Source organism: Microcaecilia unicolor, chromosome 8 (genome assembly GCF_901765095.1).
Source record: "Microcaecilia unicolor chromosome 8, aMicUni1.1, whole genome shotgun sequence".
Lineage (NCBI taxonomy): Eukaryota > Metazoa > Chordata > Amphibia > Gymnophiona > Siphonopidae > Microcaecilia > Microcaecilia unicolor.
Genome location: NC_044038.1, coordinates 202,490,919 through 202,514,389, shown reverse-complemented (window position 1 = coordinate 202,514,389; position 23,471 = coordinate 202,490,919). Strand labels below are relative to the sequence as shown.

At 44.8% G+C, this 23,471-nt stretch overlaps 1 protein-coding gene across 1 annotated transcript in view; it reads right to left on the bottom strand.

Moving 5' to 3' along the window:
* LAMA5 (laminin subunit alpha 5) overlaps positions 1-23,471 on the bottom strand; it is a 297,353-nt gene that overhangs the window by 158,250 nt on the left and 115,632 nt on the right. The window contains exons 7-14 of the mRNA XM_030212484.1: positions 18,793-18,908; positions 11,067-11,185; positions 8,696-8,786; positions 7,365-7,499; positions 6,241-6,300; positions 5,289-5,429; positions 4,824-4,961; positions 2,064-2,198 (exon numbers count right to left, since the gene is read on the bottom strand). Coding sequence (XP_030068344.1) covers positions 2,064-2,198; positions 4,824-4,961; positions 5,289-5,429; positions 6,241-6,300; positions 7,365-7,499; positions 8,696-8,786; positions 11,067-11,185; positions 18,793-18,908 — 935 coding nt within the window. The remainder of the gene's footprint in view (positions 1-2,063; positions 2,199-4,823; positions 4,962-5,288; positions 5,430-6,240; positions 6,301-7,364; positions 7,500-8,695; positions 8,787-11,066; positions 11,186-18,792; positions 18,909-23,471) is intronic.

Below are 23,471 nucleotides of genomic sequence, written 5' to 3'. Positions count from 1 at the left end.
GTAAAAGAGAATTCAGGAGGGGCCCAAGCCCACATTTTGGGATCCATTTGTTAAAGTAGCCATGGAGAACCGGCTCCCAAAATTCTTAAAAACGTAACAAACGGCTCTCGAGAGCCTGTGAGAGCCTGCTCCAGCACACCACTGGTTACGGTAAACACCGCACTCTTGTTCACCACAGCCAGGCTAATGATGATTCACTTTTTCACAGCTTTCAACCCCGGTGCATTCTGGTACTTGTAGTGAACCTTCTCATAGCACCCTCTGGACTCTCCTAGTCTATCACGTTTCAAATGACTACACCCCAGATTTGATGCTGACTGTTCTGACTGCTGCACAAGTTCTTTTACCAAGCCCTTGCGGGACAATTCTATAACTGGGCACTTCCGCACCTCGAGAGCAGGAAGGAGGTGCCTGTTCTACATTGAAACCTGGGTGTGACCCAATATTAATACTCCTAACATAGCGGTTGCCAAACTGCGCAGTGCAGTGAACTCACAGGGGAACCACGGTATAAACCCCCTCCAAAATTGTGGATGGCTAGCAGGAATGCCCAAGCCCTTCCAGCTGAATAGGTCTGCTGCTCAAGGCCTGAGCTGCGAGGAAGTCGGTGGCATGCTTCAGTCACTGATGCCGGCATTCCTGCACATGCTCAGCTCATGCTGAACTGAGCACGTGCAGGAGTGTCGGCGTCGGCAGATGAAGTATGCTGTTGACTTGCTCACTGCTCAGGCAGCACAGAGCTCAGGCCTCATGCAGCAGACCTCTTCAGCTGGCAGGGCTTGGGCATCATCACCAGCAAAGGCAGAATTCAACGCCGTAGGAGGCAGGGGGACCTGAGAGGAAATGTGTAGCTTAGGGGTGCTGTGAACCGATAAAAGTTTGGCAACTATTGCTCTAAACATTTAAGTGCTCGCAATTACACCAGCCACAAAGCTGGCATAAGTACAGGGGCCTAAATGCAGCAAACGTAAATTACAGTAAGTTGCACACAAATGTGGGAGTCTCGCCCCCCCCCCCCCCCATGTCTTCTGCATGCTCTGCAGATGCAAGCACTCCCCTTGCAAGTATACACTCTGCAAGACAATCGTATATTTATGGAATAGTGCCTAGACGGCATGCTGGCATATACGCATGCATAGGAGCCAACTTTTCAAAATGAATGGGGGTGCTGAAATTTTTTTTTTACAGGTGGTGCATTCCCCGCCCCCTTACCCCCTCTACCCCTCCCCTCCGCCCCCCCCTCTCCCTCCCTCAGAGTTCCAGTCCCTCCCACCCGCCCGCCCTCCCAGTTCCAGGGGCCCGCCCATCCACCCTCCCTCCCTCTCTCTCTCCCTCTCTCCTTTCCCTCCCTTCGAGTTCCAGGCCCCCCTCCCTCCCTCTCTCTCCCTCCCTTCGAGCTCTAAGGCTCCCCCCTCCCTTCGAGTTTCAAGGCCCCCCTCCCTCCATCCGTCCGAATTTTAAAAGCCCTCTTCTTACCTTGCGTCAGTGAAAAGCGTGCACTGCAGGCTCGTCGGCGCTTCAGCCTTCCCTTCTGCCTCTCGGCTCTGGTCCCGCTCTCATTTCCTGTTTCCGCAAGGGCGGGACCAGAGCCGAGAGACAGAAGGGAAGGCTGAAGCGCCGACGAGCCTGCAGTGCACGCTTTTCACTGAGGCGAGGTAAGAAGAGGGCTTTCTAAAATTCGGATGGACGGAGGGAGGGGGGGCCTTGGAACTCGGACGGAGGGGGGCCTTGGAACTCAGACTCGGAGGGAGGGGTGGCCTTGGAACTCGGAGGGTAGTAGCAGTAGTAGTAGTTTTAAAATTCTGGCTGGGCTGGAAGGGAACGTCCGGTCCGTAAAATATTGGGGGTGCTCGAGCACCCACGGAGTCGGCGCCTATGTACGCATGTACATGTTAGCGCCTAGTTCAGAGAATGAACCTTTTGGTTCTGGAGAGCTACATGCTCGTGTTAAATGTGTTTATGATATTTGAAATATAGATCAACTTGATGCTTCAATTAAAAGACAGTTAATCAAATTAAATGGACATAACCACGTTACAGGGAAAGTCTGCATTTCTGTGTACCTTGGCAGTTTGGATACGAATGGTATCCTGCAATGCACTGGTCACAACGAGGTCCATCATACTCAGCCTTGCAAATGCATCTACCAGCTGGGTCACAGCCTTCAGGTAAAGTCCCAGCAGCGCTGCAGCCACACACTGCAAAGAAAAGGACAGTCCACAGGAGGATGAAACACAGAACAAAGACACCCAGCAATGAAAAGGTCTGCTCTAGGACAAGCACCACCATCAGCAGGTCAGCAGGGACAGACGCTGCCACTCATCCTGTGTCTGGCCTCCAACAAATGTGCAAACAATATACAGTTCTCAATAAACTCCAAGCCTAATCCAACTTAAATTTAAAGGAAGAAGAAAGCCTCAAAGAGCTCCAGGTGACTTCACCCTCAAGAGCTAAAACAATTCATCACCAGCAATATGACTTAGCTTTGATGTTGCAACATCCAATGGTGCCAAAGAGCCAGTGACCAAGGAGCTCATTCTCGAAAGAGAAAAAAAACGTCTAAAAAGTGGCCTAAACCAGCATTTGGACGTTTTTCTCCCCAAAACGGCCAAATTAATATTTTCAAAACCAATTTTTAGAAGTTTTTCTATGAAGTCCATCGGAAGTGCATTCAAAACACAAGGAGGCATGCCGGGGGAGGGGGGGGGTGTTAAGGGCGGGATCTGAGCGTTCCTAACACTTGGACATTTTACAGCCATAATGGAACAAAACAAAACTGTCCAGGACTAAAACTAAGACGTTTTGAGCTAGACCTGTTTTTATAATGAATAAGGCACAATAGGGTGCCCTAAATGACCAGATGACCACTGGAGGGAATCAGGGGTGACCCCAATACCCCCTTAGTGATCACTGACCCCTCCCACTTTCAAAAAAATGTGAATAAAAGTATGACTTTCCAGTCTGTATGAGAGTCTCAGATGTTAAAGCCAGGTCTATTACAGCAGAATGCAGATCCCTGGAGTAGTGTAGTGGTCAGTGCAGTACACCATGGCATGGGGGACTCAGATCTCTATCTCTCTACCTGTCAAACTTGTGGTGGAGCCCTCGAAAACTCACCAGAAATCCACTGTACCCACATATATGTGCCCCCTTCACCCATAAGGGCGATTGCAGTGGTGTACAGTTGGGAGTAGTGGGTTTTTTTGGTGGGGAGGGGGGGGGGGGGTTGGGGGGCTCAGCATGTTTTTGAAGTCCACTGCAGTGCCCCTTAGGGTGCCCCATTTATCTCCTGGGATGTCTGTGTGACCAGTGTACTGAAAAATGCTGTCTCCTCCTATCTCTCAATGGCTTGATTTTGTGCGTTTTGCACTTGGACATTTTTTTTTTTTTTTTTTGAAAATTGGACCAAAAACCAAAATGTCCAATTCACAAAACCTTGTTCAAAACAGTATTTTCAGAAAAAAGATGATGATTTTCTTTTTTGAAAATGACGTTTTTTTTGCAAAACGTCCAAAGTCGGACTTAGATGTCATATTGAAAAGGCCCCTCCAAATCACTCCACAGTAAACCGATGACCAACGGCGGCCAGCATTTTGAAAAACTGCATCAGGGTCAGTGGTTTACTTTTTGCTCTAAACACCGGCTGCAAAAGTAAACCACTGACCCTGAGGCAGTTTTTCGAAACGCTGGCCACCGTTGGTCATCGGTTTACTGTGGAGTGATTTGGTCGCTGGCTCTTTGGCACCATCAGATGTTGCAACAGCAAAGCTAAATCATATTTTTATTTAATGACTGAAAACATGTCTATCATTAAAAATATGTTTGTTTTAGCTCTTGAGGGTGAAGGTCACCTGGAGCTCTTTGAGGCCTTTTCCTTCTTTTAAGTTTAAGTTGGATTAGGCTTGGAGTTTATTGAGAACTGTGTATTATTTGAACATTAGTGTTGTTTGTTCTCACCTCAATGATTATTATAATTGACTCCAACAATGAATTTTGTTTCAACATTTTTATTGATGATGGTTCAACAGAATTAAACAGTCAATATGCCCATTCTATTTAGTCTTACTAACATCACAAACCGAGTGAACAACATAAGAGCATAATAATTAATTAATTAATCACCACAATTTACTTATTTTCCTCCCCATCCTATCCGCTTCTCTTACTCCCCCCCCCCCCAACCCTTTGATTCTAAACGAAGACAATCTCTAGTAATGCTTCAAGTTGGTGTAATTGCTACCACATTAACGTTATTAAATAGAATACAGTATATCTTTGCCCCGCTCTAAGTCCCCAGTCCCTCCCCCTTACCCCCTGGTCTTCCACTAATCCCCCTCCCCCCCCTCCCCTGTTCAAGCCAATAGCGTACACAGTGTGCGTCTACAATTGTCATTTTTGTTTTTACAAAGTATTGAGAATGAGGCTTCTCCCTCTCTGGGGTTATTCCATCCAAAAAGCACCCCCAAATTTTAAGAAAACGAACTTTTCATTTGCAAGAGCCAACAATGAATTTTGTTAGAGCTAACAATCTACAGTACAACAGTTCAAACCTCAGCCTTTTATGTGAGGAAAAAAAAAAATTACAAAAATTCAAACATGTAACTTTTGCAGACCGCTTATGGACTCATGACATGAAAAGTCAGCTATTCTCAAACATTTTGAATTTGCCACTTTACTCATCTTTTCCCAGAGACAGTCATAAATCTGTTCCTCCCTCTTTACCTCAGTTTATCAATTTAAACATCTAGCAGGAGCAATATGGATGGATAAAACTGTGCACAGTGATGCAGAGACGGTGTAAAAGATAATGAGTGGATACTCACACTGGCAGAGGGGATAGCTAAAGAAGCCTGGGGCACAACGATTACACGTGTAGCCTTCAAAGCCACTCCGGCACACACACTGCCCACTTTCACTGTCACAGCTGCCATCCAGCACACCAGGGCCCGAGCACTGACAAGCTGAGAAAGAAGAGAGTGCGATCACCCGCCTTGCAACACAAAATACTGCAACGTTTCCTAGGAGGATGAGAACATGCTTGCAGGCAGGAGTTGCTGACCCAGCAAAATTCAAATAGACAGGACAGTGAAGTGAAACCACCCCTTCTAACATCATATGAGCTCCTCCTTGAACACAATCAGTTTTTACCCTTACAGTACATTTGTGACCTCACACTTGCCTGCCAGGCTCTTAAGAGAACAAGATGGACTCATATATGAGGCAGCAAGGGCACCATAAATGGCCAATATTGCACTGTATATGGACTGTCACTGTTACATGGTACTCACGCTGGCAGCCTGGTCCATAGTTCCCTGGTGTGCAAGCTTCACACTGTAGACCTTGGAAGTTGGGCTTACAGACACAAAACCTGCTGAGCCTATCCTTGCGACATGCGTTGCCCACCGTGCCCGCAGCATTACAATCACAGTCTGGGAGAAATGAGAAAGACAAAACATTGAGACAATCATCAAATCTCCTAGGATCACAAAAACCAGGTCTATATAGTGAGCAATTGCGTTATCCAACTGCAGCTAATGATGGTGTGAGAAGATGCTGGATGCAATTAAACACTGTCACTCAGCCACCAGGGACTGTGCAGAGCCTCTGGATATCTCTCGACCAGGCTGCCAAAGCCTGCTGCAAAGAAAATGGAAATTAATCTATTCTATCACAAGGAATCTTCACTGTGATTACACTTAGCAAATCTCTGCCAAACTCAGCAGTTATAATAATGTGCCTCTGTACAGGTCCTTTCAACCCAGCAAGTTGCACAGTGACAGCACCAAGACCAGACTGCAGAAAAACTCTGAAGGAGGGTAGCAGTATTTATCTTTACCTAGCTGCAACAGGACAGACAGACAGATGGCTGACCAGTCCCTTTCTGCCTGACCTCCCTTCAAGGTTCCACATGCATCTGAACACATGCTGTGAGCTGGCTATTTGTACAGTTTTAGATATTAGACTTGTATACCTCTCTTTACAGTTTTACAAGTCACACAAACTTGTGCTAATCACGTTCAGTCGGGTGACAAGACCACCAACATGTTTATGGGATAAACACTGTAACAGACAGCAGCAATGTTCAGTCTCCTCTGAGCTGAGCAGGATTTGATCTGGCGAATTAGAAGTGAAAGGTTCTGGGCCATCCAGTCCCTCAGTATCAGCTGTCGCCTGTGTTTTTCTACAGCACTGGTTTCCCTTATTAACCCTTTGCTTACAGGGACTGAAAGGGAAACTTACTTATGATTTCTCCGACAGGAAGAACCTGTTCTCCAGTGACATCAGTGGATGGTGGCACAGCTACAGGAGGAAAAAAAAAAGGTCACATTATCCAAGAAGAGCAAATCTGTTGCATCAGTTTCCATTTTATCAATATCAAGATATTTTTTTTACAACACAAGGTCCAAATTGCTCAATAAGGTTTACAATACAAAGTTTACATTTCCTCAGGTAGGTCTATCAATGCTTCAGACCTTTATTTGCCAGTTTTCTAGATGTATCTTGTTTAAATATAGGTACAAACCTCAAGGAACTTAATACTACATGTTTATTGCACTAGTGGATACATGCAGTACTGTACAATGGTGATAAGTGCTCAGCTACAATATGTCCCCTGCCCCAAAGAGCTTACAACTAAGCAGATGCCTGAGACAAAGAGTTTAAGTGATGGCCTAAGGTCAAGCATCATCACTGGCAGAAGTGGGATTTTATCCTTGGTTTCCAGTCTTTCAGCTCATAACTACCAGGCTACCTCCTTTTCCCAAAAGAAGCTCCTCCTGAGAATCAAACCCAGGTCTCTTTTGCTACCACTGAACAAGTTCTGAAGCTCTCTGCATTACTAAAGGCAGTGACCAAGAACAACCTGCCATAGTATCAAACATTTCAAGCTATGGGCCAAAAAGGATGTGCTGAAATTCAAACTGGGACAAGGAAAGATAGAAGCTGACCGCTTCAGCTGGCGGGGCTTGGGAACCCCCACCAGCCAAGGTACCTTCGTGCAGTGGCAGCAGGGGGGGGGGCAGCAGGGAGGCGGGTCAAAATGTGCACCCCCACTTTGGGCTCTGGCCCTCCCTCCTGCTCCAAAGTTAGGTGCAATATACACACTAAGCTAGTATTCTATAAAGAATGCTCCACGCAGAATTTACAAAATACTGGCTTAGTGCAGATCATCCTGGCGCATGACTGAGTGTCATTTATTGAATCTAGCCCTAAATACACCAAGTGTTTCCAAGTACAGCTAAGAGGCCGCACAAACTCATATCAACCTCTTTCTGCTGAATAAGGTAACCAAAGACAGGAGAAGTAACCTCCACTTTCATACCACAGACACCAAAAGCCAAGACAGGCAGAGGCTGGGGACTCACGATAGCAATGTGGGAAGTTCATGTACCCCTCCGCACAGATACCACAGTTCTCTCCTGTGTAATTCGGTTTACAGTAACAGCGGCCAGTCAGGTCCTCGCATGTCCCGTCCAGAAAGTCAGACTCACAGTCACAACCTGCAAAGATCAGAATTACTGAAAAGGCAGGACAGTATTCTCAACAACACCAGTCCCCAGTCTCTTTCTTTCCAATTCGGACCCCGACATCTGATCTTTTATTTTCTAATCACCCATTTGAATTATCGCAATGTCTTTCTTTTTGACCTTATCTAATTCTGTTTGTTCACAGTTTTGCTGATTATATGCTTTAAGTAGGGTTTTAAATAGGGTTACCATATTTGCTCCCCCACCTCCCCCCCAAAAGAGGACACATGTCCTGCCCCTGCCACACCCCACCCCACCCATCACACGCCACCCTGCCCCTTTCACACCCCCACCCCGCCCCCCCCGTCACACCCCCTAAGGGTGTCCTATCATCCTCTCCTCTCCGCTTACCTTACTGTACCTGCCATGGTGATCTAGTGACTTCTTCAGGGCAGGAGAGAGCCCCCTCTTGCCTGCCCGGAGCGGCTGCAGAGTGTCTTGCTGCCTCCCGTATCAGTGCCGATTCAAAATGGCTGCCGACAGTGACCTAGCAAGACTTCTGGAGAAGTCTCGCAAAGCCACCGCTTCAACTCTCAACGGCCATTTTGAATTGGCGCCGGGACCGAAGGCAGAAAGAGATAGTCTGCAGCCGCTCCGGGTAGGAAAGAGGGGGCTCTTTCCTGCCCTGAAGAGACCACTAGACCACCAAGGCATTACAGTAAGGTAAGGGAAGGAGAGGATAGGACACCCCTAGGCCCGTCCGCCAGCCTGTCCGTTTGTCCACAAATCGGAACAAATGGGCAGGCTGGCAAAACTTGCCCGGTTGCCCAGCTGTGTCCTCAAAAAGAGGACATGTCCAGGTAAAACCGGACGTATGGTAACCCTAGTTTTAAGCAACTGTACATTGCTATGGTGGGCATTTTCCTGATGGTCAATTAATAAACTATTATTACCATCATCCAAGGAATGAAAATAGATTTTCTGCTTCATTATTGCCACAACCAATTCAGCAAACATTTTGTATTTTGCTTGGACGCCTTCTGAGGCCAATCACTGATGCCAGGCCACACACACGCCAAGCTTGAGGAACAAATCTCAAATTCATATACAAGTGCTCGGGGGCTTTGAGACATATAGCAAACAAACCCACATCCACTGGGGGCAGATGCTGTCTGTGACATGCTGTAGGATTTATTAAAGGGAAAGGGCTGAATCCTGAAGATACTCACGGGAACACGTGTACAGTGAGTTGATGGGATGCTCCGGTGATTTATAATAGCCAGGAATGCACCGCTCACAGTTAATGCCGGCTGTGTGATGCTGAAAAGTCGATTAGAATCAACATGGTAAATATGCTTTCCTGAGTGCAAGAGCAGTCAAAACACTATAGGAAACTCTACTCAGAATGTTAACTTAGGAATCAATAAAACTCCACAGAGATGTGAGCCCACTTTTTTCTGAAACTACTTTTCCTGCCACCTAATCCTGACCCTGGGAACGCACCCTAACAATGCGATTAAAATGACATGTGCTGTGGTATAACGTGACATTTTACCCATTGAGGGTGGACTGTACGAGAACTGCGGCCACACGGAGGGCAAACAGAGAGGTGCAAAAATTGCTCCCAGCCCACCATCTCTTCTCATTAGCAGTGGTGAAGTGGGTGGAGCACCAGTGGGCAAGTTGCACAGGGCATAGTTATAGCTCGGTATGGTCTCTTGGACATCTTTTGGAGAAAAATGGATTTTTGCATTTATGCGGATGACATTTCGGTATTAATCCCCATTCCACTGAGTACTGATGCTGCTATTTCTAGAATTTCCCTTTGAATTTATTGGAAGGTTGGTTGTGTTGTCTAAGTTAAAACTGAATACAGATAAAACTAAATTTCTGTATTTTCGTACAAATGTAGAGCATGTTCCTGAAACTATGAAGGTTAATTCTTGTAATTATGTTGTTTCTAAAGCTATAAAAATTTAGAGTGTCTATTTTGATACTATAGTTTAAATGAACATACAGGTTAATTTGCTTGTTAAAAAAATGCTTTTTTACGATGAGAAAATTGCACGCTATTCGTAGATATTTTAACAGAGATCGATTTGAGCGTTTAACTCAAGCTCTTATGTTACCTTACCTTAACTACTGTAATTCGATTTATCTGGGTTGTGGAAAAAGATTTCTGAAAAGGTTGCAAACAGTGCAGAATACAGCGGTTTGTCTGATTTTTGAACTTTCAAAGCAGGGGTGTAGCTATGGGGGGGGGCATGGGGGCCTGGGCCCCCTGCAAATTATGTCCAGGCCCCTGGTTTGGCTGGCGGGGGTCCCCAACCCCTGCCAGCCGAAGCCTTCCTTCAGCGCCGTCTCCAGCGCAGCCGCGTACCTGCCCTGCTCTTCTTGCTCCTCATGTCCTGTGCACACTGACAGTCCCCAACCCCCCCGCAAGCAAAGGTATTTGCGAGGCGAGGGGGGTTGCAAGAAGGCGCGAGGCGGTGGGGCAGGGAGGTGAGGCGAAGCGGGGTGGGGGGGGTGGCAGCGGGGCAGCACTCAAAATGTGCCCCCAACCTCGGGCTCTGGCCCCCTCCCATCGTAAGGTCTGGCTACGCCCCTGTTTCAAAGTATGAGAGTATATTCCCATTTAATCTTAAATTACACTGGTTACCAGTGGAAGCCAGGATCATTTTTAAACATGTTTGTTTTTTGTTTAAAGTATTACAAGGTTTGGTGCCACCTTACTTTTTATCTCATTTTTGTCTTGGAACTGGTTCAAGACTCAGGAGAGTAAGTAAAAGTATGCTGTTTACCTTTCCTTCAGCCAAAAGATAGACGCGATTATCAATTTTTGAGAAATCATGGGCTTTCCAAGCAGCAAGGTTTTGGAAGGAGTTTGGTAAATCTTATGCATTTCCTCAACAGTTTAGTACATTTAGAAAGAAGATTAAAACATGTTTATTCAAGAGATATGTGTTAGGAGAAGTTTAGAACTGTAAACTATTGTTATTCTTCGTTGGCTCCATGTAATTCCCAGGGATTGTCCTGGCCTCTTGAATTTTGTGAACCACTTAGAACTGTGAGGTTTAGCAGGCTACAAGTCAGTAATGTAATGTAAATGTGATGTAAAAACACCATTTTACTTTGGAAATGGCTTTGCAAATTGCCCATCCCATATGAAGGAGACGCTCAAACAACGTTTCAACTGTACACAGATTATCATCAGGAACCAAAGTGCTGCTAATTGTCTTCTACATTGTGGTATCTGAACTTTAATGCTCTTGGTTCTATTTGCTGAAAGGCAGCTGTGATTTTATCCATACATCGAAATATGAGGTTCCAGAAGTGTTTCTATGTCTTGCTCTCCTGAACATAGGCACAGATCAGGGACAAGAGGCAGCACAGAGTTTCATAGCTCCACCATATAAATCACAGTGCTCATTATGATCCCTGTATGATTTCTGTCCTAACTGTAACTGGTGTAAGCTGTAGAGGTTTTCAGTGCTGGTGTATTTTTCTGTGTAAGCTCTGGGAGACAGTGTGATACTTTTGAGCTTTTGGAAGAGAGTGAACACACCACAGGAAATACAGCTCAGCGAGGCAGTAACTGACCTGACAGTCAATGCAGACTCCGCCCCCTTCATACTGGCCGTAGCGGTTCAGGCTGGCCTTGCGTCGTGCTACTTCTGGGTCATAGTAGCATTCCACGGCGTGATCATGGCACTGACAGGCTGAGAGGGAAGGGCAGAGAGTCATGTTTTTGCCTTTGGGCAGCAATACTAGAAAAAGTGATCGGTGGAACTTTGAACTCAGTTCCTTCCATCCCCAGGAACACAAATGTTCATACCGGAACCTCTGAGTGCTGGGGTGCCACAAACTGAGGCCAGAGTGATAATGTCTTCTGATGTTTAAGAGGAAACAAAATTCAAGAATGGAGGAAGACCAGTCTAGTTCCAACACAAGGGCAATCGTTTATTAAAATATAAACAAGAGACTCGACCCAGTCCTGAGTTTTGGAACAGAAGGCGCCTGCCTCAGAAGTCAAACAATTCAGTTCAGTGGACACCACAGAGTTAACATTCAATAATCCAAAGAAAGATTGACAAAGTTACACCATCAGCTTTTTGCTGTTTCTATTTTGTTACCCATTGATAGTGTAACTTTGGCAATCTTTCTTTGGACTATCGAATGTTAACCCTGTGGTGTCCACTGAATTGAATTCTGACTCCTGAGGAAGACGCCTTCTGCGTCGAAACACAGGACTGCATTGTCTATTGTTTATATTTTAATAAACAATTACCCTTGTGTCGGAACTAGGTTGGTCTTCCCCCCATTCTTGATTTTTTTTCCCTCTTGGTTGGTGTGTTTGGGAGTTGTTCTCCTTTTATACAATTCTGTTGTTTAGGAACAGCAGTCAAATATTTTCAACAAAAACTAACACGTTTAAAGTCCAGGAAGTCAATCAGTCTCAGGATGTTTCATATATATATTTTTTTATATCAATAAAATGGCAATACTAGTTAACTAAGAGGGTCTTTTACTAAGGCACGCTCACGTTTTTAGCGCACGCGCTAAACGTTAGAGATGTCAATGCATTCCTATAGGCATCGCTAACATTTAGCGCGTCCACAATTTTAGCGCGCGGTAAAAACGCGAGTGTGCCTTAGTAAAAGACGCTCTAAGTGCACCAAATAAAACCATATTTTATTTCTTTAAGAATCATGAATATATTATTATTTTAATTTAGCTCACTCATTTTTCAGTAGTAGATCAAGGTGCATTACACTGAGGTGAACGAGGTAGTTCCCTGTCCCTGGAGGGCTCACAATCTGAGTTTGTACCTGAGTCAATAGAGGGTTAAATGATTTGCCCAAGATCACAAGGAGCAGCAGCAGGATTTGAACCAGGCTTCCCTGGTGCTCTAACCACTAGGCCGTTCCACCCACATCAACCTCAAATTCTTTCCTAGTATATTCTTTGTTATTTATCAATCTGTGGACCTGAATTTTAAAACTCATTTTATAATTAGAGGCGTACTCCAGTTAAGATGATGGCTCTCCTTAGTAGTGCTGGATTCTATCACACTCTGTACATGCTGAGTCCTGACCTGTCACACAAGTTTTCCACTCAAAGATCAAAGAGTAACCGAGGGGCTAGAAAAGAAGAGTGACACTTCTAATACCTTTACCAGTTGCTTCATCTGGAGAATAAAGCAGAAAAAAAAAAAAACCTCAAGCATGAACATTGCACTTAACAACTGAATGCTTAATTAAGAAACTAAACAAAGCGCATCCAGGGCAATCACCCGCCACATCCTTTCTGTCTACCAACCCACGATATCTTCATTTAATCTCCAAGTGAATATTTCAGGCTCAAGGGAAGAAGGTCATGAAATCTAGAGGAAGAGATAACCTTAAATTCCCTGCTGGGTCTTCTTGACCTGACCACACTCTGGTGATGACATGCTACAGCGGGCTGCAGTCAGACAAGGGTGCGTCTGCCTGCAGCACATCTGAAGACACTCAAACTGCAGAAAACAAACAATCAACTTGGATGCCAGACAGCACACGTTATAGAAAAGTACACATTGAGTCGTGCAGCTTTCAAAGATTTTACAGGAGGACAATGTGTATTTCAAAACAGCTGAAGCTTCTCTGCTGTAACATTCATTCTTGGGGATATGGAGACTCATTCTAATGGGTATTTACTTGGCGTTAAGGGCTCATGCACTACTGGAGTGGCAACCAGGCAGCACGCAGCAATGTGGCCATGCTGACGATTACCGTCGGGAACGTCCCCTGCGGTAGAAAATAGAAAATTATTTTCTACCACAGGAAATGGTGAGAGCCAACTGTGGAAATACCACCGAGCATCCACGCTACCCCAGCGATAGTGTCGATTTGGCACGCACTACCCAAGTGTTAGCCTTACCGTGGCTTAGGAAAAGGGCCCCTAAGAGACAAATCAGAGAGAGGAGCAAACCTCCCAAAACAAGGAGACAAAAGCAGAAGAGCAATGTCACCTGGTAGGAGGCGAATCCCAGACAGGCTGTGCTGACAGGTACCCCATGAATAACAAGAGAGAGATTTCACACACACACACACACACTGAAGAAACCGCACAGGGGGAATGTATATACACAGCTGACAGATCCATTGCCGGCTGAGGTTTTCCAAATCTCTCTCATGTGCCAGCAGGTTTGAGATAATTCAGGCATTTCCTCTTGCAGACTCTGGTGATGCACAGCCCAGGGAGGTCAGAATGTCTGTTTATTCCCAAGAAAGCTTTGCTCTGTATCTGGTTTGAGTGTGTTCCCTGAAGAGCCTCCCTGACACATCCAATGAAGTCTCCCTTCAGGCAATTTTCAGCACAGGAAAGTAATTTGTAGGTCCATATGTATATTTGATCCAAAGACCTTCAAACTAATTTTTAAAGGGACATTATTAGGGGGGAGGGGATTCTATAAAGAGGACATGTGTGTGGGACAGGCACATGGGATCTCTTAGGGAAAGGAGGAGATAGTAGGAGTGGAGGAGTGGCCAAGTGGCCAAGTGGTTAGAGCACCGGTCTTGCAATCCAAAGGTGGTCGGTTCAAATCGCACTGCTGCTCCTTGTGATCTTTGGGCAAGTCACTTAACCCTCCATTGCCTCAGGTACAAACTTAGATTGTGAGCCCTCCTGGGACAGAGAAATATCCAGAGTACCTGAATGTAACTCACCTTGAGCTACTACTGAAAAAGGTGTGAGCAAAATCTAAATAAATAAGATTCTGGAATCTTAGAGTGACAAGATTCCATGCAGGAGTAACGACATTCCATGTAGAACCCCAAAGAATAGCAACATTCTGGAGTGGAGGAGAGGCCTAGTGGTTAGAGCACTGGTCTTGCAATCCAGAGGTGGCCAGTTCAAATCTCACTGCTGCTCCTTGTGATCTTGGGCAAGTCTCTTAACCCTCCATTGCCTCAGGTACAAACTTAGATTGTGAGCCCTCCTGGGACAGAGAAATATCTAGAGTACCTGAATGTAACTCACCTTGAACTACTACTGAAAAAGGTGTGAGCAAAATAATAAATAGTTGCTGTGGATGGGAGACTGGATGGGCCATTTGGCTCTTATCTGCTGTCATGTTTCTCTAGGTTTCTATGTTTGAATGACCAGAATACCAGCATTATATATATATATGCAGAAATGCAAATAAATGGCAATATTCTGGCTATGCTATGTTCAAATGCAATGACACATAGGGCTCCATTTACAAAGCAGCGCTACCATTAGCGGTGTGCTGAATGTCAAGAAGCTCAGGGGAATAGAATGGGCTTCTTCGCATTTTACATGCCACTAGTCAGTTGTGAAGCTTTGTAAAAGGAGCCCACAGTTTGCAGGCGGGTATTTACCCGGGTGGCGGTGCACATATATACACTTCGATTATAGACTGTTCTAATCTAAGTGTGTTCTTTTTCAATTTAGGCACGAGCTCTATGGCTAGTGTAAGCGAACCTAGCCTTAATTCTAGGTTCATGTTTTTTTGACACGTTACATTGATATTCCATAATAAGTTACAAGTAGGGGCATGATAGGCACCCTAAATGTAGATGTCCCTTTATAGAACTGCCCTCCTTAAGGCTAATTTTGTTTGTTTGTAAAATCTTGATATACTGCCAGTCACACACTGGTGCTGCTAAGCGGTTTACATAATATATCCAGAAAAATACTAAAGAGAAAAAAGAAAACTTTACAGAAAAAGGCTGACAAAACACAGCTATTTTAAGCTTATTCTATACAGAACAGCAGGCACCTACTTTTCTTTATAAAATACCAATGTAAAAGGAAGAAAACGCGCTTTCATTTAAGGTGCGATCACTTTAGAGGCTGACCAAATTTCGGTTTGGGAACTGAAGCCACCTGAAAATCCAAGTTTGGGTTTCAGCTGAAAAGACCTGTGAATTTTTGACTGAAACCAAAACTGCCCCCCCCCCCCCTCCAATTACTCCCACTTCCCCATCTGACACCAGTAGGCCCTTCCTGGGCCTCCTTAAGAAGCCCTGGTGGTCTAGTGGCTTCCTCAGGGGCAAGAATGAACCCATTTGTTCCTACCCTGTGTCGATGCTCCAATGAAAATGATTAGCACAAATGCAGTGGGCGGTCACGGCAGCCATTTTGCAATTGGAACCAGCTTGGGAACTAGACCACCAGGGCTTCCTAAGGTAGACCCAGGGAGGGCCTACTGGTGTTGAGGTGGTGGGAGGTGTGCAGGGGGTGATCACCGGGGGGGGGGAAGAGTTTGGCTTTTTTGGTTGGGGGTCATTCTCATTTACGAGTTTAGTTTCTGCCAAAACCAAGCGGCCAATTTTGATCGCAGATTCAGTTTTGGCAGAAACTAAAATTCTGGGTACAATCTGGCTCTAAGTCACTGACAATGGCTCTAGAGCTTGTATAAATGAAAACATCTACATTTTGCAAATATGTGCATGAATTACAGTATTTCTATAATCAACACACATACTTGCTCACGCCACCCATGCTCCCATGCCCACATGAAAGTACCTGCCACACCAACAAAATGCACACTTGTCTGCTAGTCGTTATTCTATAAGGAGTCATTTACTCACATTAGTGGCCACTCACTTGGATGAATGATTAAAATAACACCATTTACATGGGTCCTTGGCACATAAACTGGGCAACTCCTTATAAAATTACGCTCTATCCTCTGCATTCTAAATCCTGGTGTCTAAAATTAAGCAGCTTAAAGAGTTCAAATGGAGTTTTATTGAGAATCTATTAAAATGTGGTTCCAGGTATATATAGCTAGATTGCCAAAACAATTGTAAAAACAGATAATATGTTTCGGCGTCCACAATGCCTGCCATTAGGGGCAAATATTGCATTAATAGTGAGTCAGATAATAAATCCACCTTTTAGAAAGTACCACGACATAAAAAAAGAGCGCTTAACAGATACTGCAACTGTGTTTCATTCATTTATTATTTCTTTATTTATGTCTAGATTATACCATTGTAATAGTGTGTATTTAGGGTTGCCAAAGTTTGCTATTAGGAAGTTACAGACGTTGAAAAATTCAGGTATGCGTCTTTTGTGTAACCAGCAAAAATCAGCTCACGTAACTCAATCCTTAAAACAGTATCACTATAAAATTTTGTATTACTTTTAAACTTCTGCTTTTAATATTTAAAGCCTTTCGCGGAGGTACTCCAGGTTACTTAGCATTGTTTGCTATCCCTTATTCTTCTGGGCGGGTTCTTAGATCTTTGAACGATCATCGTTTAGTTTTGCCTAGTTCCCGTGCGGCTCACCTAGAATGTACATGTCACAGTGCGTTCTTTTTCATGGCACCTGCTACATGGAATTCCTTTCCTTTATCAATCAGAGGTGAATTATTCCTAAAACAGTTTAAAAGTAAATCAAAGACTTGGCTTTTTCAGAAGGCTTCTGATGGTACTGTTGGGATCGGATCTTGGGCAGCACGAGTCTGAATTTTTTTTCTGGCCTTCTTGTCTACTCTTTGTGTGATTGATTTGAACTATCGTATTTGACATTGTAGTTCTTTTCTTTAATGTGAATTTTTAGACTGTACACTGCTTCGATCTTCCAAGTGGTAGTTAAAAGCAGTACAGCAAGTTCTTATTAATAATAAGTGCACAATTGGCACTTTCTAAAAGGCGGATTTATTATCTGACTCACTATTAGTGTAATATTCACCCCGACGCGGGCATTGTGGCAGAAGCGTAGCCAGGTTTTGATGTCAGGGGGAGCAGACATTTTATAAAATAGGCATCAGTGTAGAGCTAAGGGGCTGATTTGCATAAGCACCATTTTATTCAAAATCTTTTTGGGGGAGCGGCCGCTCCCCTTGCACCCCCACCTAGCTACACCTCTGCGTTGTGGATGCTGAAACATGTTGGGCTGTTTGTACAATTGGTTTTGAAGTCTAACTGTATATACTTGCAGCCACCTTTTTATTGACTCTCAATAAAACTTCATTTGAGCCTTTTAAGCTGCCACACTGCTCCTTTTGTTATCTGCATTCGCTTTGCAGGTGGTTACTGCCTCTCTTTTTTTCCTGTGTCTAAAGTTAACCACCATTTGCACATTTATGTTACAGAAAACTAGCACTTTTGTAGAAAAGTGGACACTTGCACATGCTCAGCACAATTCCATATATGACCTGTGCAACTCTCTAAGCGTATGAATGCAAGGAGGCATGGATGGACCAATATTTACATGTGTAATAAGTTATACACCAGGGTTGCCCAACCTCGGTCCTCGAGGGCAGCAATCCAGTCGGGTTTTCAGGATTTCCCCAATGAATATGGATGAGCTCTATTTGCATGCACTGCCTCCACTGTATGCAAATAGATCTCATGCATAGTCATTGGGAAAATCCTGAAAACCCACCCTGGCGAGGGTCAAGGCTGGACACCCCTGTTATACACTAAAATGCAGCATTTACACCTGCTATCGAAATGGTGAAAGTGGGCATTCCAAATGTCAGAACCTAGATGCCGATGTATCCTAGTCTATAATGGAATCTTAGTGCCTGAATGCTGTTATAGAAAAAGTACTCAGCGTACTGCATCTAGCTGCCTATCTTGTGGCACTCAGCTACTGTAAAAAATTAATCCCCTATATGGGTAGCTTCTCTTTAAAGATCTCCGTCTACAAGGCCTGCAGATATAGAAATCCCCATGGGTTTTGCATCTGTTTTAATTGCAGATACGAAGGGGATTTGGCTACTACATCCCCATACAAAATTTCCATCCCCTGACCTCTTCATGCTCCCAGAACACTCTTTTTGCTGCGACTATTAGAGATGGGACCAATGCTCACAATTCTGGGGTTAAAACCTCCCTTGGGGACCTGTCTTTTTCCAGCCGTACAGTCAGGGGGTGCTGTACTCTGCCAGGTGTGCCCAAAAAAAGCCATCACTAGGGCGTGAGAGAAAGTTCTGACACAGCTCACGGTAAACATCTATCTATCACTCTACTAGAAGTGCCACCCCTAATGAATGACTGACTGATGTACCTCACTGCACAAAGAATTGGGGAGGGGGGCGGGGCAGGGTATTAGGCACCACAAGGTTAATACTTGTTAAAGCCAATAAAGTTTTTCCAGCAGGATCTGATTCTATACTGTACTTCCTAAGGGGTGACCATGGATGGACCCATGGATGAAGATCAGGCAGCCAACAGTGCAAGATGGCCATTAATGTGGAGTGAGCGACATAACCCTCCCCCACTCTACCCCCAATTTCTTGTTCTTTGCAACTGCATGCAACTGAGCCACCAATGATATACAATTAAAATATAAATCTCCTTACATTCACATTCATTTGCACTGTCTGTTGTGGCAGGTTTCCAGGGCAGCTGGTTGAAACCAGGACAGCATCGATCACAAGAGCCTCCGCAGGTGTTGTGTTGACAATCACAGTGAAGCCTGAAATGACAAGCACTCAATTAAGAACCACACAAAGCAGAAAGGCCAAAGTCTGGACTCCCAGACAAACCCAGAGCTGTGGGAGAGCTCATCAGAGGACAAGCAAACTCCAAGGTCATGGCTGGAAAAGAGGGGGGGAACAGTGACAGGAGTTTTATCAGACTTTCTCAAACCTGGTCATGTTTTTCAGGATATTCAGAATGAATATGCATGAAACAAATTTTCATATATTGGGTTTCCAATGTGTGCAAATTTATTTAATTCATATTCATTGTACATATCATGAAAAACTGATTGGCTGTGGGACCACTTGGATGAGTTTGGAAAGCCCTGGGTTATAATTAAATTTTGTAATAATTATAATTAAATAAGGTGAAGGACTACCCATGAAGCACAGGAAAAATCACAAGGTTCTTTTATAATTTGTGAGATAAGAGATTCCTCATTTCCCTGAAAGTATGAGAGGTCAGGAAAATGAGCTTGGACTAAGCTGCCACCTCATTCATGTCAACACCGTGAACCCAGAAAGTATCTTGACATTGAGAAAGGCATACAATATAACAAAAGCCAGACTGGATTAGCCTCTTTGGATTGATGTGGGAGGTGGGAGTGGTGGCAATCTTAGTATGGACTGAGACCCTTCCCCTACAGCTGTGTCTGAGGCCAAAGATGGGAGGGAGAGACCTTTATCTCAAGCCAACATCCAAGGCCAGAGATGGGAGGACTGCATAAGAAGTTCCTTTTTACAAGCCAGTGTATAAGGTAAGGCATGGGCAGAGGGAACATGCTTCCCTGTTGTAGCATACAAGGTTAAGGATCTAGGTGACAAATGCAATCCAAACAGCTAAGCGAGCCTTGGTTTCTGGAAAACGTCATATGTGATATATTATAGGTCACAGGATTAACAATGTCAAATTGCTGTGTGCAGGAAATTCAGTTGTATATACAGCCAGAGATTTTTAACAAATCATATGTACGTTCAAAACCAAAACTAAAAGGCGACCCTTTTCAACTCTTGGCCTGGGAAGTTTGTACAGACACCCAGAACCTCTACATACAGCTCTGTGTCCTACCAACATTTCATCCAGGTAACCTGTACACATATCACTCCCAACCACAGAAGAATACACAGCTTGCAATATATTATAAAGAGTATAAACACAAGCCCACAAGTCAGTGTATCAGTCTCAGCATCTCCACTTTTAACAATATGTAGAAACTTTATCATATCTCAAAGCCTACCAAAATATGCTGTCTTTCAAACTCTGTCTTGATGGTAATGTTAAGATACAAGTAGATAGATAAAACTCTTAGAATAAAAAAAAACAAAAGAGAGGACACAGTGCTACCTGTACAATACCAATACTATGTACCGTATTTTTCGGACTATAAGACGCACCTAGGTTTTAGAGGAGGGAAATAGGAAAAAAAAAATTTTCCTTTTTCCCTCCTCTAAAACCTAGGTGCTCCGGTGCGTCTTGTCCAAGTTTTGGATCGCCGTCCCCTACTTACACGATGCCATGTTCCCTGGTGGTCTAGTGACGTCGGGGCAGGAAAGAGCCCCCTCTTTCCTGCCCATCGCGCTGCTCTCCGTGCTCCTGACTGCTTCCTGACGGTCTCTGCGAGATTCAAAATGGCCGCCGAAAATATCGGCGGCCATTTTGAATCTCGCCGAGACCGTCAGGAAGCAGTCAGGAGCACGGAGAGCAGCGCGATGGGCAGGAAAGAGGGGGCTCTTTCCTGCCCCGACGTCACTAGACCACCAGGGAACATGGCATCGCGTAAGTAGGGGACGGCGATCCAAAACTCGCTACCTTCAGACTATAAGACGCACCCCCCATTTTCCTCCCAAATTTTGGGGGAAAAAAGTGTGTCTTATAGTCCGAAAAATACGTTAAATCTCAACATGCCTGTGCAGTGTGTTCTATAACCATAAAGATACAAGAGTGTCAGACCACGATTAACCACAAAGGACCAAATCAGACCCGAGGATACAAAGTTTAAAGGCAGAAACCAACTCCTAGCCATGCTCTCTTTCCTCTCCCCAGCAGGCGTACAGAGGGGTTTCCTAAAAACTAGGACTCCCAAATGCTCACCCCTTGATATTCAAAACCATTCAACTGGCCACGAATGGCACCTGGCTGGTTAAATGGCACTTAACCGGCTATCTGGCGATAGTCAGAGGAGGATAGACGGCTATCCCCTGCTGAATATTCCTGGTTAGCTTAGCACCTAGGAGATAACAGGCTGTATCGGGCAACATAGTCAGCTATCCCCGAATATTCAATCCATATCTAGCTATTAGTGGCCACATCGGGTCACTTAAATAGCTGGTATACCTTAAGCCGGTTTAAAGTTAACTGGTTATCTTTGAATATCAACTTAGCCGGTTAACTTTAAACCAGTTAGAAATGGCCCGGCATTGAATATCCAGGCTGACCGCGGGAGTTTGCTGGGCTCCCTCTCATGGTCTGAACATTGGCTCCTCAGATTTTTTCATTCTACCTTTGGGCTGGGAATAGAGACATTTTCAGCAACAGATGTTAATGTGCACTGGAAAACACATCTGCGGTCATTTAGTTTGCAGCTGTGTGCTCTCAACAGCTGCCAGGAAATAATTTATGCACTGTTTGAAACTGCCCTTCTCAGGTCTCCAATGCTACTGACAGACAGAAGGTCCAACTTTTGTGATTCACCTCTCTAAAGGGCCTATTTACTAAGCTGCATTAACTGTTAGCGTGGCATTAACTGTCATGTTATCTGCCGTTATTAATAGCTAATGTGGAATGGGCTGGAGAATGGGTGAGGACTGTGCCTTATACCGTGTTTCCCCGAATATAAGACACTGTCTTATATTAATTTTTCCTCCCCAAGACCCCTTAGGTCTTATTTTCAGGGGAGGTCTTATTTTTTTTCGGGGAAACATCGGGGTCGCCACCCCCACCCAAGGTCGCCCCCCCAACTGAGGTCGCCGGGCCCCCCCTCCACCCGCCCTCCATCGCTCCCAACCTGAAACGCCTCCTTTCACCTTCCTTCGCAAGTTCGGAGCAAGCAGCAGCAGGGCAGACCTCTCCTTCCTTCTGTGCCTTGCCTTTGCCTGACGTTACGTTACGTCAGGCGAGGGCGGATCACGGAAGGAAGGAGTGGCCTGCCCTGCTGCTGCTTGCTCCGAACTTGCAAAGGAAGGTGAAAGGAGGCGTTTCAGGTACTGGTAGTTCCGGGAGCGATGGAGGGCGGGTGGAGGGGGGGGGGGGCCCGGCGACCTCAGGGGCGGGGTGCGGCGGCCTTTGTCCGGCTCTCGGCGACCCTGCTTCAGGTAGGTCTTACTTTCGGGGTAGGCCTTATAATACAAATTTGCAGCAAAACCCCGGTAGGCCTTATTTTCGGAGTAGGTCTTATTTTCGGGGAAACACGGTAGTTAGTTTATGCTAGATAGCTATCTCTATTTAACTGTAAGGCACAGTCCTCGCCCATCTTCTACCTGTTCTCCAGGCCTGAACCACATTAGTCATTAATGCAGCAGATAACAAGACACAGTTAATGTCACCTGAATAGGTGCAGCCAACTGTATTGCATTATTTGCAATGTACCTAATAGACAATTAAAAAACGTCTTTGTGTTAAGCAAACGATAAACTCCTGGGACCACTGCCAACGCTTAATAAAAAGGATTTTGCAGTTCCTGTGCATTAATTTTGTCAATTAATAAGCAGCAACTACAAAATCTTCCCACACTTTAGTAACTGATCTGGAGATGAACAGCAGGCCCCTTCTCTCAAACTCACACAAAAGCAATTTTCAAAGCTATTTCTACAAGTAAAAAACTATTTACCCATAGAAATGTGCTTTGAATTGCTTCAAGAAGGGCCATACTGTGTCGGCTTGGTATAAAACTGGGTTTGCTTTGGATGGAAAAACCTTTGCATGGTCCTTCACACCATCTGGTGCAAGGAGATGAAGTTGGACATTACGGAAGAACAGTGGCGATCGTTGTGGACTAGGAGGGTGAGACAATCTTTGTACATTGTTCTGCATAGCGTCTTGTGGACACCTCTTAAGCTTCATTGAATACATGCCTCTATTTCTAATTGGTGTTGGACCTGTGCATTGGGCACTGGTACACTAGACTATTTACTCTTTTACTGTCCTGTTTTTCATAAGTTTTGGTCAACCATACGGCATACAAGTACTGTGTCTCTCAGTTCCTCTAACTTACGCTGGAGCATTGTTTGGTATTTTGGAGGATGGTGCACTACTGACTGATGAACAAGAAGTACTATTGGCACTCATGTCAGGACCAGCATTGCAAGCAAATATGGCTGAAAGGAGTGGGCACATGGACAAATTCCTAGGTGTATAGGCTCCATTGTGGAGTTTTGTTGAAACTACAGTGTAGTACATTTAAAACAAATAGGAGAAACGTTTTCTTCACCCAACGCGTAATTAAACTCTGGAATTCGTTGCCGGAGAACGTGGTGAAGGCAGTTAGCTTGGCAGAGTTTAAAAAGGATTTGGACGGTTTCCTAAAGGACAAGTCCATAGACTGCTACTAAATGGACTTGGG